The following is a 17,065-nucleotide window of genomic DNA, read 5'->3' as shown; positions in this document are numbered from 1 at the left end:
TACATTGTATTTAATACCAATTTCAGTTAAAAATCACCTAATTAAACCATCATGCTACCATTGTTACATTAAAATATGAATAATACTTGTGGTAACACAATGAAAGACTCTGTATAAAAAAACCCCGTAAATTCTCACAAGAAGCTGCTATTGTTCATCTATAAGTAACGTCTGAATATATTTATGTTGGTATATATTTTGGTTAAAAAGGTTAGATTAAAAAAATATACATTTGTATTAACCTTTTTTTCTTGATCTTTCCCTTAATCCATTTCCCCTCCTTTTTTCTATAAAATGTACACTCAGAAAACAAGTGGTAAAAAGATGTTTTGTAAAAGAAGTTATGTAAGAAACTACCTAACTTAAGTAAAACACGGCCAAAAATATATACTGATTTGTAATGTAAACAAATATATACATGTTTTGAGAGTAAGTAATGCAGTTAACCAAAGTTATGTAAGATTTACCGAAGTAAAGAGAAACTTTACATGGCATTGGTAGGTATTACAAGGAACTGTGAAAAGAATCCGGTGTTTACATGCAAGTTATGTTTTTCCCCGCGTGTGCGCACGCGCGTGTCTGCGTGACAAGTTGCTAACGTCTCAGTCCATGCAGTCATGTTGTTCGTGCTCGTCGAGCAAAAAGTTACAAGAATGAGGATTTTTGCTCCTGGGTGGACGTATTAAAAGGTGAGTTTCTCAAAGTTGTTACGATCTACAGCCATATCTACTGATGCGTGTCGTATTATTTTTTTAAAGTTTTACAACCATTATTTATATATTAATGAATAGGGTAGATGGCCTTAGCTTTCGATCCAATCCGGACCTTCTTCAGAGGCATAAAACAAGTACAAACAAATACATATCCATTTATAGAAAAAGAGAGGGGGAAAGGGATTAAGGAAAGGATCCAGAAAGAAGCGGGAAAATAATAGCCAATCAAAGTTTCTATTTCAGAGACAATATTGGTGGCTATGAACCAATAGGAGTGAAGTGGCGAGGACAAAGGATGTTTAGAATGAAAGGATGGGTTACTGGACCATAAAAGTGGTAAATGTATTGTTCGACAACAATGCAGGGAGACATGAACTTGGTAGGATTAGTGAGCAAGTTGCATCATGATGCAACTAACAATGGTCAATTAATAAGAATAGCAAGATCAAAGGTATGATGATTTTAAAAATTGGTATGAGGGACCTGTGGAAAAAAAGGGGGGGGGGGGTACTTACATCAGATAGTTACAGTGATGAATTAATAAAAACCACTTATATATATATATTTTTTGTGGGGGGGGGGGGCAAAAGAAAGAAATTACACATCGGCGCAATAAACGCAGGAGAGGGTTGGAATTGTTATTAATTGAAAGCTCATGAAATGTTATCAACACGGACACGCATCTAACAATAGCAAAGTACCGAGTATTTCATTGCCAGCTACCTCGGTGAGCCACACTCATGTATATAACCACAAAAAAAATAATGAAATGCATGCGTAATTCCATCACTTTTTAAAACAGTACACATTCATCTTATGAATGTTCAAACCTAATCCCGGCCGAAATTTACTGGGAAACCTGGCGTAATATAAGTTGTGTTTTTGTTATTGATCAACTGAGTAATAATGTGCGGAAACAACTTGTCGGAACAGTGGGGTGTCGGAACATAGGGGTGTCGGAATATAGGGGTTTCGGAACATAGGGATGTCGGAATATAGGGGTGTCGGAATATAGGAATGTCGGAATATAGGGGTGTTGGAATATAGGGGTGTCGGAATATAGGGGTGTCGGAATATAGGGATGTCGGAATGTAGGGGTGTCGGAATATAGGCTGAGTTGTCGGAACATAGGGGTGTCGGAACATAGGGGTGTCGGATTATAGGTGTGTAACCGTAAGATTGCATACACTTTCTAGCTGGCTGCCAAAACACAAAGGTTTTGCCCGGCGGTATGCGCGCGAATCATGTTATGGTTTTCGTGTGACGTCAGATGTCACATCGTCTATATACAACAGGGGTTGAAATTGACACTTAATGGCCTATCCTGAGGCCAATGATTTTAGTAATGGGCCATTAAACTGAAATAAATCATGGGCTTGGAGTCAAAAACACCACACTGCAAAATAATTTTAATTTTAAATAAAAGTAATGTTTAAATGATGACTTTTGAGTCTAAAACATCTTCTGTTGAATATCAAATTTTACCTACAACAAAATGTGAAAGGACCTATCTAAATTGTTGTTAATCTTCTCATATAGTGTTGTTCAATTAAAAGCAGTTTAGGTAATAAAAGTCTTTTCTCATTTTGATTGTGGTCCAGTAAACATTCTGGGGTGGATTTCACAAAGGTAGTCCTATCTTAGGACTAGTCCTAGGCAATGCTAAGAGAAAAGAGTGGTTAGGACCAGTAACTCATCCTATAAGTTAGGACTACCTTTGTGAAATCCACCCCTGCCAACCCTATATTATAAGCCTTTTTGGGGTGTATGGCGGACGTGATACGCGCGCGTCATCCGCCGCGACTGATGCAACGCTCACCATGTTGGTGGTCATTAGGTTTACGTGTAAACGCCGCGTCGCCTAAAATGCGCACTTCACTGAACATTATGTTCTATTTCTATGGTCAATACGCACAATAATTTACCACAACTTTACCGTGTTGTAGCATTGTGTCCGCCATACCTCAAAAAAGGCTTATGGTCTTGTGGATTAATTTTTCACCCAAATTCAAGCCCTGTACCGATAATGTGATTCTTTCAAATGTTCTTTTCTGGCACACTATATTTAAAGGCAGTGGACACTATTGGTAATTGTCAAAGACTAGCCTTCACAGTCGGTGTATCTCAACATATGCATAAAATAACAAACCTGTGAAAATTTGAGCTCAATCGGTCGTCGAAGTTGCGAGATAAAAATCAAAGAAAAGCACCCTAGTCACACGAAGTTGTGTGCTTTCTGATGCTTGATTTCGAGACCTCAAATTCTAAACCTGAGGTCACGAAATCAAATTCGTGGAAAATTACTTCTTTCTCGAAAACTACGTCACTTCAGAGGGAGCTGTTTCTCTGTGAGGAGAGTGATCGAAGCGCTGGAGTCATTTGTAATGAAACGTCTTAGTGTTTTTGAGCATGAAGAGTCTCCCATCAGCCTTCTTCCGTATCTCGGCAACTTGGGTTCCCCACTTAAGGTCAGCATTGATAGTGAGCCCTAAGATTTTTGAAAAAAAAAGACATTCTCATAGTTTAATGAGAAACATAAAAATTTTACAAAATATTAATGAGAAACAGATCAGATCGCGGTATCAAGACAAGCATATAGCCGGTAGATGTTTTCTTTTCTTTCTGTTGCAGTTTGTGTCGGAAAAAACCCCGTCCCTTAAGCCTATTTGGAGTTCCAGCTGCGCATGTCTGTTACTGCTGACAACGCAATTTGTTGCTCTCTAGTGACCTTTCTGGTATTGTCAAAAGGTCACGGGAGAGCAACAAATTGCCCTGTCAGCAGTAACAGACATGCGCAGCTGGAACTCCGAATCAGTCTACCCGCAAGTCACTCGATATAATGAGTTTCCTTTGTGATTTATCTGCACACGAGTTGGCGTGATTTTTCGAAAGGGCTTCTGAAATTCAGTCTTTTTCGGGCTTATCTGAAAAGTATTGACAGAAACAATGTAAAAATACATTAAAATGAAGAGTATCTGTCGTTTTGTATAAAAAAAAATCGTTGCAACTCAAGTTTTAAAAAGAGAAATTTGTACGTAAAAAATTGGTTCAAAAAGGAAGAAAACAAGTCACATAAGCACGGCAAATTTTCCCGTTATGAATGTCAGCAACAGTTCTCAATAAGTATATATGGATAGATTATTTCATGTTCTTCCGAAAATACTGAAAGCGAGACCGGATCGTACCTAGTCCAGTCAGGATACAACGATTTCCATCGTTAATCCAAAACTCCTATTACGAAAAAATCAACTGTTAGACAGCATGGTTTTCCTGCACTGTGATTAGCTGACGATGACATCATCGACTAATATGGCAGTATGCTGTTTTTCGTTGGTATGGTGCCCCGACCACAACGACATTTGAGGACTGTTGCTGACATTCATACCGGGAAAATTTGCCGTGCTTTTTTGTGACTTGTTTTCTTCCTTTTTGAAGCCATTTTTTACGTACAAATTATTATTTTTTGTTTTAAAATTTGAGTTGCACCGATTTTTGTTTTATACATAACGACAGATCGTTTCAATTTACTGGTACATTATTTTGGTCGAGACTTTTCAGAAAAGGCTGAAAATTACCGAATTCCAGAAGCCCTTTCCACGCACGAAAAACGATGCACACTCTGCAGATAAATCACAAAGGAAATTAGTGACCTGCGGGTATACTGTAAGCCGTCCAATGGATTTGGTGTACGCAGTGGAAAAGGGCTGAAATAGACCAATACCTATAGACTGCTGATCCGTCAAGCTCTTTGTTATACTGATTTGAATTGGAGAAAAACAAGGTATCATAAATACACCCTTTGGGGGACGTTAGTTTTCATACACTCATAAGCTCACAGACGGTGCAGGAGATTTAGCGAATCCTCTGGAATTCTGACTGCGACACAGTAAGTTATTTTGATTAAAACGTTGTGTGACTTTTAGTAATGTGGCGTAATAATTGATGTATTTTTGTTATGGCAACGCCATTCAATTTTCAATAACATGCGAAATCGTTATTTTTATGCAAAAAGGGATAAAAAAAAAGAAAAATAGTGTGTAGGCAAAACAGATTTTTGTAGATAAAAAAACTATACAAGTTTTGCGCGCGTACATCTTCTCCAATTGAGTTGCTGTCTTTCAATGTTTAAAGATGTCGGGAACGTCGAGTTCTTCCCGGCAATAAATATTTGAATAATGCTGCGCCTTTAAAACCTATTGTGCTAATCTTCTGCTGAAACTTACTCTCCCTTCTTCAGTTCTAAGACGATTTTTTTTGCCATAGAGGTCTTGATAGTAGATACCGGCTGAGAAAATATGGACCTCTGGGACAACTTACAGGAACACGTTGCCTTGAATCGGACGAGTTGGTCTATACAAAGCGTTTGTAACAGTTTTTTATATAAAATGCATATCGTTGGAAAGATGTTTTAAAAGTAGAATACGATGATCCACACAAACTTGCCTCGAAATTGCGTGATTTGCCTTTTACTGTGCGAACTAACACGGTCGGCAATTTATGGGAGTCAAAAGTTTGCCTCCCATAAAATAATGGCTGACCGTACTAGTCGACGAGGTTAAAAGGAAAACCGTGCAATTTCGAGGCATGTATGTTTTTGTGTGGATCATTTTATTCTACTTTCACAACATATTTCTACCCATATGCATTTTATAACAAATGGTTACAAACGCTTTTCAAAGACCAACTCGACCGATCCAAGGCAACGTGTTCCTTTAACTGCCGAACTGAGCGATATGAAGAAAAAAACCATTCCTCACCCCCCACACGTTTAAAAAAAAATGAATTTGAATAAAATGCGGCTTTTTGCGGCTTTCCTCCCTTAAAACCCTCCGAGTAGCTACGGGAAAAACATGATGCTGGACCCACTAGGCGCGACCGGAAGGCAGAATGTTAAGCGGTTAAAATTGCTGTGTCTGGGTGCACAATTTTTGTTCCAATGGTCCAAACATTATGAATAGATGTTCGCTCCCGGGACACCTAAACTTAAGCTTTAAAGGCACTGGACACTGTTATTACGGTAATTGCTCAAAACAATTGTTAGCATAAAAACTTCTTTGGTAACGAGTAATGGAGAGCTGCTGATAGCGAGGGCACTTTGGTGCTTTTGGAGCTTGTAGTGAGAAACAGCTCCCTCTGAAGTAGCGTAAATATTCGATAAAAGAGTAATTTCTCAATAAAATTGATTTCGAGACCTCGCGCGTGAGGACTCGTACTCAAGCTTATTCTGATAGCACACAACTTCGTGTGAGAAGGGTGTTTTTTTCTTCTTCTATTATTTTCTCGCAACTTCGATGACCAATTGAGTTCAAATTTGCACAGGTTTGTTATTTTGTGCATAATTATGTTGAGATACACCAAGTGAGAAGACAGGTCGTTGACAATTATGAAAGGTTTCCGCATTCTGAAAATGTATACATGTATTCAAAAGTCAAAGGATTCAGTTTTTGTGCACACAGTACGATTTTTGTGTGCAATTGTATGGGCAATATAGACTAATTCTATTAATCAATCTGTCTGAGTTTACCCACCCAAATATCAATACAGGACTTGTAAAGTGAAATATAAAAATGCAGGAGACCTTAGCAGTTGTTAAAAACCAGTCTTCTAACTTCTCAACATATGCACAAAATAACAAACCTTTGAAATATTGAGCTCAATTGGTCGACGAAAGTGCGAGATAAAATAATGGAAGAAAAACACATGTGTGTCACACGAAGTTGTGTGCTTTCAGATTTCGGGACCTCAAAATCTAATTCTGAGGTCTCGAAATCAAAATTCAAATCTGTTAGTCAAAAAATACTTCCTTCTCGAAAACTACGTTACTTCAGAGTGAGCCGTTTCTCACCATGTTTTATACTATAAGCATCTCCCCATTACTCGTTAACCAGTAAGGTTTTCTAATATCGATTGCTTTGAGTAGTTACCATTGAAAAAAGAAATCTGCTAAATTGATCCATACATTTTGAGCTGATCTTTCCGCCCGTGTCTTTACTCTTTAGGCTGATTCGAGCGTTCACGCGGCCTATAGGTTTCGCCGGCTACACCTAAAATTGTGTTAATTAGCTGTAGAACATAATTTTATTATTGAACTTTTCTTTTTCTTTTCTTGTTATTTCTCAAATTAACAGCTTAAAATTGTCATTATAGTCCAAATTGCCCTAGGTGTTGGGGCGAAACAAAGTTTCTTTTCTCATTTCTCATCCAGTTGTGAAAAACGTGCTTCAGATTCTAACCTAATAGATTCTAACATTTTAAAAATGATAAATTCCACTTATTGCACTTTAGCTTGTCACGTTTGAGTTTCAAGGGAAAAACAAATATAGTACCTTCCTCTTTTTTTGCTTGTTTGGAGCAGCCAAGGGAAATAAAATCTATCCCATTCATTTTCCGGCTGTGTTTGAGCAATAAAGGGTAGACAAATTCTCTTTAACCGTGTTCGTGCACCCAATTCTTACTATGTTCTCCTAATAATGATCTTTGAAGAAGAAAAACAGCAGAATAAAAATAAAAATAAAATAAAATCAAGAAAGGTTGCTAAATCAGAATAAAGTGAGAAATTTAAACTTGTTGTTAAAAATTAAAGGAATACGGTGCCTTGGACCGGTCGAGTTGGTCTTTGAAAAGCGCTTGTAACCTTTTGTAATATGGTTAGAAAGATGTTATAAAAGTAGAATACAATGATCCACACAAATTTGCCTCGAAATTGCGTGGTTTTCCTTTTACTTTGCGAACTAACACGGTCGGCTATTTATGGGAGTAAAAAAATTGATTCCCATAAATGGCCGACCGTGTTTGTCGACGAGCGAGTGAAACTTGTGTGGATCAACATATTCTACTTTTACAACATCTTTCTACCCATTAGCATTTTATAACAAACGGTTACAAACGCTTTTCAAAGACCAACTCGACCGATCCAAGGCAACGTGTTCCTTTAATTTGTTCTAGGCTACTGTCTGATAAAGTATTGCTTTATTTTTTGCCCTTTTAACAGATTGTATTCTCTGAAGATTTTCCATTAATTCGACCATTGGTCGTCATAATGTAATTTGTTTTAAAAGAATAAATGGTTGAAACAATAACACTGTCTTTGTTGTGTTTACGTCCAATGTCGTAAAGGCAATATGCGACGTATAATTTTGTTGATTGTTGTTCTTTACAAACAGACCGTCACGTTGTCCACAATCTCGAGGAATTGATTGCGAATAATGTTCCGATTCTGCAATAAAAACCGCCAGGGTGGTTGGTGCGGTGGTTATCGCGCCAGAAGTCGTGGCTGTCCCTTCATGAGGTCGACACTAGCTGGAGGTTCTTATGGAACCGGATGCCCGTTTATTGGGCGCATGAAGGGTTCCGGGCCTGGGTCTGGTTGCCCTTTCATGGGAAAGATGCAAGGTGGGGGCAGTGGGGCCGGTTGTCCTTTCATTGGGCAAGGTGGTAGTGGAACCGGATGCCCGTTCATTGGGCGCATGAAAGGTTCCGGTTGTGGGTCCGGCTGCCCCTTTATGGGACAAATGCAAGGTTGTGATAATGGGACCGGTTGTCCTTTCATTGGGGGCATGACAGGTTCTGGGTTTGGATCTGGTTGCCCATTCATGGGACAGATGCAAGGTGGGGGCAGTGGGACTGGTTGTCCTTTCTTTGGGGCCATGAAAGGTTCCGGGTCCGGGTCTGGTTGCCCATTCATGGGAAAGATGCAAGTTGGGGGCAGTGGGACCAGTTTTCCTTTCCTCGGCCACATGAAAGGTTCCGGGTCGGGATCTAGTTGCCCATTCATGGGACAAATGCAAGGTGGGGGCAGTGGGACCCATTGTCCCTTTTTGGGGGGCATGAAAGGTTCCGGGGCTGAATCTGGTTGCCCTTTCATGGGACATGTGAAAGATGGTGGCAGCGGGGACGGCTGCCCTTTCATTGAGCGCATGAAAGGTTCCGGGGCTGAATCTCGTTGCCCGTTCATGGGACATGTGAAAGATGGTGGTAGCGGGGACGGCTGCCCTTTCATTGAGCGCATGAAAGGTTCCGGGGCTGAATCTCGTTGCCCGTTCATGGGACATGTGAAAGATGGTGGTAGCGGGGACGGTTGCCCTTTCCTTGGGCGCATGAAAGGTTCCGGGACTGAATCTGGTTGCCCGTTCATGGGACATGTGAAAGATGGTGGAAGCGGGGACGGTTGCCCTTTCCTTGGGCGTATGAAAGGTTCCGGCTCCGGAACCGATTGGCCAATTTTTGGAGGTACCAGCTGGGGACGATTCTTCGAACATCTTGCAAGCACGTCGCAGTGCAACTGGATTAAAAGCAAAGAGAATGGCTTCCAAGTTACCACGAGCGTCAAGCACTACTCACTGGACGAGCTTGAAGTCAAAGTGTGGGGGGACAAAGTGATTGTTAGTGGTAAGATCATGATATTTGCATTTAAAGGCAGTGGACACTACTAGCAATTACTCAAAATAATTATTATCATAAAACCTTTTCTTGATTATGAGTAATGGGGAGAGGTTGATTAGTATAAAACATTGTGCGAAACAGCTCCCTCTGAAGTGACGTAGTTTTCGAGAAAGAAGAAATTTTCCACGAATTTGATTTCGAGACCTCAGATTTAGAATTATTTTGAGGTCTCTATAAAATCAAGAATCTTAAAGCACACAACTTCGTGTGACCATGGTGCGACAAGGGTGTTTTTCTTTCATTAATATCTCGCAACTTCGACGACCGATTTAGCTCAAAATTTTCACAGGTTTTGTTATTAGTTATGCATATGTTGAGGTACACCAACTTTGAAGACTATGGTATTTGTCATTTACTAATAGTGTCCAGTGTCTTTTAAAAGGTTTACAAATGAAATTTTTTCGTGATTCAAGTGAATTTCTTACGAACACTCGGAAGAGTAGTTCGAGCTGTTAATACGTCATTGTCAGAATGACCAGGGAACGTGTACAATGAAAAAAACGATAATTCAATGAAAGTTTGTCAATTTTAAATAATAACAATAATAAACAGCTCTTATCAAGCGCACGGTTTCTGACAAGAATGCCACTCACGGATGCCGGATCGCTTAGTCAAAGTCAAAGGTCTAGGATTTAAAATGCCCGTTTGAAGAGATGAGTTCTGAGCTGTCGTTTGAAGATCGAAGGAACATTTTGTGTTCTGAGATCAAGCGGCAATGAAGTCTATAAACGAGGAACTCAATATTGGTTTTCACCGTTTTGTTTGAAAAGGTGTTTTTGGAATATATTTTAAGATTTCTTAACGGAATGATGATTTCAACAAGTTATTTCTAGTCATAACAAAAAGACTAACCCAAAACATTACGGTTGCACCAAACCCTTACAAACGTATATAGTTATACTATGTAGACATTCTGTACATGAAAAAAGTGCAGGTGTTGATGTTAAAATTCTATAAAGAAACAGACAGTTAAAACTGTCTGTTTCTTTATAGAATTTCAAACAGCTGTTCTTCAGTTTTCTCCTGAAGACGAGTAGAGTGTACTGTTTGAAACGTCGAGACCAAACCGGCTCTTTTCAGAGCCAACACTCTCTCAATAGAGAATTTACACGGTTATAATCGCAAGTTTACTATTTAATTATGAGACGCTTCTCTAGAATTGCAAGGGTCGTGGGTTCGAATCCCACCCGAGTAACATGCCTGTGATATTTTTTTCACAGGACTCGGGGAAAGTACTGAGAATACAGTGCTAACACACATCGGTGTATGGGTACAAAACAAAATTAATTTTTGTTTAATAGTTTCTTCCTAAAAAACTCGTTTAAATTTGTTTTTATTTTGGTAATTTGAACAACAGGAAAACATGAGGCTAGTTCCGGCGAATCCGGCGAAAGTAGCTCCGGCTCTCGCCGGGACCGTGAGTTCACCCGGACCTACACGCTGCAAGAGGACATGGATCCGGACACTGTTACCTCGTCCCTGACGGGCAAGGTGCTCACCATTACGGTCAAGAAGAGACTTCCTGAGGGTGAACCTCGTGTGGTCGACATCGAGGATGGTGGAGACGGTTCGGACTAGGCTAGACTAGTTCGGATTAGGCCTAGTCCGGACTAGGCTGTTTGTCTGAGAGCGAAAGATTTGAGGACAGAAGCTAATTAGTACACACTTTGAATTTTCAATCAATTAATTTTTCATAAAGATGTCTGGTACAGTGCCCGTGTTAGGGTTGAACGAAAATCAAGATTCTAAATGCATTACAGAAAATCTGTTTGAGAGCGAAATTTTATTATTTCAAAACAGAAACTCACTTAAGAAAGAAGAAGAAGTCTGGGGTGAATTTCCCAAAGAGTTTAGACGTAGTCTTATCTCGAGTCGGGACAAGTAGCTATTTCTACCTTAGGACTGTCCTTAAGTTTTTAATAACTCTTTTAGAGTCCTATGACTAGTCTTAAGTTACGACAAGCCTTACGTTTTTAACAACTCACAAGAGAGTCATAGAACTGAGTTAGGATTATCTTTGTGAAATTGACCCCAGGGGGGATTTCACAAGGAGTTAGGACTAGTCTTATCTCAAGTTAGGACCAATTACTCGTCCTAACTTAGGACTATCCATGCAATTTGTATATCTCCTAGGACTAGTCCTAAGTTAGGACTAGCCTAACTCTTTGTGAAATCGACCCCTGGTACAATTCCCGTTTGGGGGTTGAACGGAAATTGTTATGATAAATAAAAGAAAGAGCAATGCAGAAAACCAGAAATGCCAGATTCTCGTTGGCTGTACAGTCGAATGCTCTGGTGTAAGCATTACGAACTGTTTCATTACCACAATGTAGACGCACTAATCTCAAATGCTGATAGGTCCTGTTAGAAATATAGCTACTCTTTGAAATGCCTCTACAGTTGTAGGCATCTTGTTTGAAAAACGTTTCGTCAGTCATTTCATAAGAGTTATTACTGAAAATGTAACCTTACATTGATTGTACTGGTGCCATAACGTGGGTTTTCCGTTTTTTTTCTCCCGACTCCGATGACCAATTGAGCCTAAATTTTCACAGGTTTGTTGTTTTATACATAAGTTGTGATACATATGGTGGCTTTAAAGGGGCATCGCAAATATATATTGACGCCAATATTGACGCCAATATTCACGACTTGGCCCAAAGTCGCAAATATTGACGCCAATATTGACGCCAATATTCACGACTTGGCCCAAAGTCGCAAATATTGACGCCAATATTGACGCCAATATTCACGACATGGGCCCTATGTCGCAAATATTGACGACAATATTGACGCCAATATTCACAACATGGGTCAAATGTCGCAAATATTGACACCAATATTGACGCCAATATTCACGACATGGGCCCTCTGTCGCAAATATTGACGCCAATATTGACGGCAATATTCACGACATGGGCCCTATGTCGCAAATATTGACGCCAATATTGACGCCAATATTCACGACATGGGCTACACGTCGCAAATATTGACGCCAATATTGACGCCAATATTCATGACATAGCCCAAGTCGCAAACCCACTCAGGCGTGAATTTTTTTAAAGCAACTTGGGGAGTCTGTTTCCCACACAGTCTGGCACCCAGACCCGATATTATTGTCAGAGCGCGCGAGCGAGATCGGGACCAGTGCGCCAGACTATTTTCTTGCCCACCCAGCTACCTAGGTTGCTAAAAAAACAATGAATATTCACGCCTGAGCGGGTTTGCGACTTGGGGCCCATGTCGTGAATATTGGCGTAAATATTTGCGATTTGGGGCCCATGTCGTGAATATTGGCGTCAATATTGGCGTAAATATTTGCGACGTGTAGCCCATGTCGTGAATATTGGCGTCAATATTGGCGTCAATATTTGCGACTTGGAGGCAATGTCGTAAATATTGGCGCCAATATTGGCGTCAATATTCGCGACTTAAGTCATGTCGTGAATATTGGCGTCAATATTGGCGTCAATATTTGCAACTTGAGGCTATGTCGTAAATATTGGCGTCAATATTGGCGTCAATATTTGCGACATAGGGCCCATGTCGTGAATATTGGCGTCAATATTGGCGTCAATATTCGCGACTTAAGTCATGTCGTGAATATTGGCGTCAATATTGGCGTCAATATTTGCAACTTGAGGCTATGTCGTAAATATTGGCGTCAATATTGGCGTAAATATTTGCGACGTGTAGCCCATGTCGTGAATATTGGCGTCAATATTGGCGTCAATATTTGCGACTTGGAGGCAATGTCGTAAATATTGGCGCCAATATTGGCGTCAATATTCGCGACTTAAGTCATGTCGTGAATATTGGCGTCAATATTGGCGTCAATATTTGCAACTTGAGGCTATGTCGTAAATATTGGCGTCAATATTGGCGTCAATATTTGCGACATAGGGCCCATGTCGTGAATATTGGCGTCAATATTGGCGTCAATATTCGCGACTTAAGTCATATCGTGAATATTGGCGTCAATATTGGCGTCAATATTTGCAACTTGAGGCTATGTCGTAAATATTGGCGTCAATATTGGCGTAAATATTTGCGACGTGTAGCCCATGTCGTGAATATTAGCGTCAATATTGTCGTCAATATTTGCGACATAGGGCCCATGTCGTGAATATTGGCGTCAATATTGGCATCAATATTTGCGACTTTGGGCCAAGTCGTGAATATTGGCGTCAATATTGGCGTCAATATTTGCAACTTGGGGTAAAAGTCACGAATATTGGCGTCAATATTGGCGTCAATATATATTTGCGATGTCCCTTTAAAGCCACCATAGTAACACGAAGTGTGGGCCTTGGACAATACTGTTTACCTAAAGTGTCCAATGGCTTTAAAATTGTCACTATACATGTAGCCTTGCTCAAGGCAGTCGAATTATTCACTCCGAAAAAAGACCGCCGCTGTATAAAACCCCACCCGTATTCACTGTGCGTAACATCGCACGACACGATGCCCCCGTACACTGCGGTTAGTGGTACGAGTGCGGATGACTTATGTGCACAGTAGTCGTACGATGTGACAGTGTGTTTACGGGTGGGTCATGCGGTGTGATCGCACGGCGTCTTTTCGGAGCGAATAATGCGACTGCCTTGAGCAAGGCTACTATACATGTAGTCTGAAAATATTGCTTCGAAACAGCATTTCAGAGCAATATGTTTTCTTTTTTTTACAATTTTTTCCTCCAAACTGAAATTGTGCTCTATAGATTTCACGAATCAATCTGGTTTTTGTAGGCTAACATTACATTCAAAAGAAATTATAAATTCAATTTATTTGTTAGCCATGTATTGCATATTTGGTCATGTTTGAGTTAAAAGGGAAACAAATCTATCGTTTTCGCTTGGTCTGAGCAACAAAATAAAACAAACATATCACTTCCACTTGGGTTTGAGCATCAAGGTAATACAGTTTTATCTCTCCTTGTTTCGGCTGGGTTTTTGCATCCATGTCTTACTTTGTTCTCGCAGAAAATGTTTTATCCAGAAAAACAGCACATTTTAAAAACATATAAAAAGACCAAATTAAATAACAAAACAAAAAGTGAAACTTATTGTTTAAATGAACCTGTTTTATCTTGGCTCCAAAACATACATCATCGTGATTGCTAAGCAAAGTGTTACGTGATACTTAAGACCACTTTCTTTGTTGATAAATAATCTTAAATTGAGTGCTTTCTGAAATAAAACCTAACAATTACAGCATCGGGTCAAGGTCTATAAAAAAATACAGGGTTCCTTATAAACTAATTTTGAAATAAAACTCCTATATTTGAACTGTTAACTTAAACAAAATGCCTGAAGGTTTGCCTTCAACCTATTGTGCAACATAGTTCGGGGGTGTTTTCTTGTGACAGACTAAACCGCGACCTTTTCAAAGTTACTTGTAAAATACCATTCATGACAGTCAGTGTGTTTACATGCAGGTACTTGTCATAGCACTTTGTTGTCTGTTTAACAACATCATAACATGAAATGTTACCAATGGTATAGGCTTTTATCAAAATGTAGCAATATACTTCTCAGATGTGCAGGTTATTTACAACTTAATAAAAGCTTTTTAGTGGAGGCAGAACGTTCCCTTGGATCGGGCGAGTTGGTGCATTCGGTTTTTTTTCCCAAACAAAAAGACAGAAAGCGGGTCTCTTGGACTGTTAGAGACGAACGCATTATGAAACTCAAAACAAATTGTATTCAAATTTGAAGATTTGTCTATGATACAATGGGCTAGAATTTTAAGCAAAGTATGAGTGCAAATAATATGAACATTATAGTAAATGGACAAAAAATTAGTGGAAGAATTTTGATGTTATCGATCTTTTGAATATGATCATCGAGTGTAGCTTTGTTGGCTTTTATTTCTACTTCTAAAATAAAGCATTATTAATCATGGTGTTATATCTTTTCATTTCATTAATCCAAGGCAAAGTATGCGTGAAAATAATATGAACATTATAGTAAATGGACAAATACTTAGTGGAAGAATTTTTATGTTATCGATCTTTTGAATATGATCATCGAATGTAGCTTTGTTGGCTTTTATTTCTACTTCTAAAATAAAGCATTATTAATCATGGTGTTATATCTTTTCATTTCATTAATCCAAGGCAAAGTATGCGTGAAAATAATATGAACATTATAGTAAATGGACAAATACTTAGTGGAAGAATTTTTATGTTATCGATCTTTTGAATATGATCATCGAGTGTAGCTTTGTTGGCTTTTATTTCTACTTCTAAAATAAAGCATTATTAACCATGGTGTTATATCTTTTCATTTCATTAATCCAAGGCAAAGTATGCGTGAAAATAATATGAACATTATAGTAAATGGACAAATACTTAGTGGAAGAATTTGTATGTTATCGATCTTTTGAATATGATCATCGAATGTAGCTTTGTTGGCTTTTATTTCTACTTCTAAAATAAAGCATTATTAATCATGGTGTTATATCTTTTCATTTCATTAATCGAAGGTTTTGTATTTATTTAGACGTTTATATTCCCACATTGTGTGGATTAACTGTAGTGACAAGGCTTGCAATCTTCCGTTTGGGTGGTGAAATAGCAAAATGTGCAAACTTTTAACACCTCATCTTGCAGAAGCGTCGCAGTCTACAAAATACACACAATAGTAGCGAGGTTTAATAGCTGCATGTTATGTTCACATGTATTGTGTACGTGAGCGTCAACAAATTGGGCTGTTCTAGGTCATCACTTTGGGCTTATTGCATGCTCATTGTATGACGTCTGTACGTACGTACCTAACGTGAAAAATGGTTACATCACGATGCTAAAAACGAGAGATTTTAAACACAAAATTTTCTGACGTTCAAGTTCACATAATGATTTGCTCGCGAATAGACCGATTGCGCTCCGAGCGTCACGTGACCTATATATAGTGGGTATTGGATGTAAACTAAGGCCGTGTCCGAATTGGCGACTTTGGCTACAGCTACGGCTAGATCAGCGCGTCTGTCAGTGTTGAAGGATAGCAGACGCGCGCGCCCTAGCCGTAGCTGTAGCCGAAGTCGCCAATTCAGACACGGCCTAACACAGCGTACTGCATATAAACGTGCGTTATAAAGACATGATTACTGTTGCATTTCTGGCTAAAAAGGACTAAATTTTCGACATCACTGAAGAATATTCCGCAGTTTGTAACATGAGACCAGCCAGTGTGACCAGGCCCTTTAAGAATCCATGTCTTCGGCTCCAGATTCGGCTAAAGCTATAGCTTGGCCCAGCGGTTGCTTTGACAATTATTTTGTCCGTGCTTTGCGTACGCGCTCAGGGCTTCAGACGAGTGGAACGGAGCCGCCTCAAACCGAAGCCGTGGGTCCGAATATGGCCTTTGGAACCAAACTACACTATAGTGCCCAGGTAGGATTTGAACCGGGGTTCCAGAGGCGCAAGGCGAGGAGATAATACCATCATGTCCCTATACCAACCAGACATGTTGTTTTAACACCTTTGAAACCCCACAATTGATCGTAAATCTTCAGTAATATCATGTTTTTCACATAATATTGTCTTCGTCGAAACTCTTCACTGTAAAGTGTTTATTAGAGTTTAGACTCACTTATGGTACTCACTTTTTAAACATATTTTAATGACAAGTTTATCATGTTGACGTCTGATTACTTGGTGTTTAGTATTTAAACACACACACAAATCCAAATAAGTTTTAGGTTTAAAACTTTAGAAAAAGGTGGGTAAAAAGCTAATGCTTACAATAGAAATTTGTTGAAAATAATATGAAAACTGTATTGTAGACTGTTCAATGTGTGGCATTGGTGCTAGATTGGACATTAGAGCAAATGTTTCACCAACAAAACTGTAGAAGTTGATAGTGCGATAGTTTGATTTCCAGACACATCATATATAAACTTGTGTTGTT

General features: G+C 39.2%; 1 protein-coding gene across 1 annotated transcript; it reads left to right on the top strand.

Moving 5' to 3' along the window:
- The first annotated feature begins 4,287 nt into the window (after window positions 1-4,287).
- On the top strand, window positions 4,288-11,243 carry LOC117288845 (loricrin-like). Its single transcript, XM_033769698.1, has 3 exons — window positions 4,288-4,599; window positions 7,877-9,101; window positions 10,513-11,243. The coding sequence occupies exons 2-3, from the start codon at window positions 7,919-7,921 to the stop codon at window positions 10,731-10,733; spliced, it is 1,404 nt and encodes a 467-aa protein (XP_033625589.1). The 5' UTR covers window positions 4,288-4,599; window positions 7,877-7,918; the 3' UTR covers window positions 10,734-11,243.
- Window positions 11,244-17,065: the final 5,822 nt, after the last annotated feature.

This window comes from Asterias rubens, chromosome 4, assembly GCF_902459465.1.
Source record: "Asterias rubens chromosome 4, eAstRub1.3, whole genome shotgun sequence".
Classification (NCBI taxonomy): Eukaryota; Metazoa; Echinodermata; class Asteroidea; order Forcipulatida; family Asteriidae; genus Asterias; species Asterias rubens.
Note: the sequence above shows the minus strand (reverse complement) of the source record. Positions and strands in the feature narration are given on the sequence as shown.

What these genes read in the sequence shown, in the direction of transcription:
- LOC117288845 (XM_033769698.1), top strand. Translation starts at nt 7,919, where the DNA reads ATGTTCCGATTCTGCAATAAAAACCGCCAGGGTGGTTGGTGCGGTGGT. An exon ending in GGACAAAGTGATTGTTAGTG is followed by an intron (nt 9,102 to 10,512) that starts GTAAGATCATGA and finishes TTTGAACAACAG; the next exon opens with GAAAACATGAGGCTAGTTCC.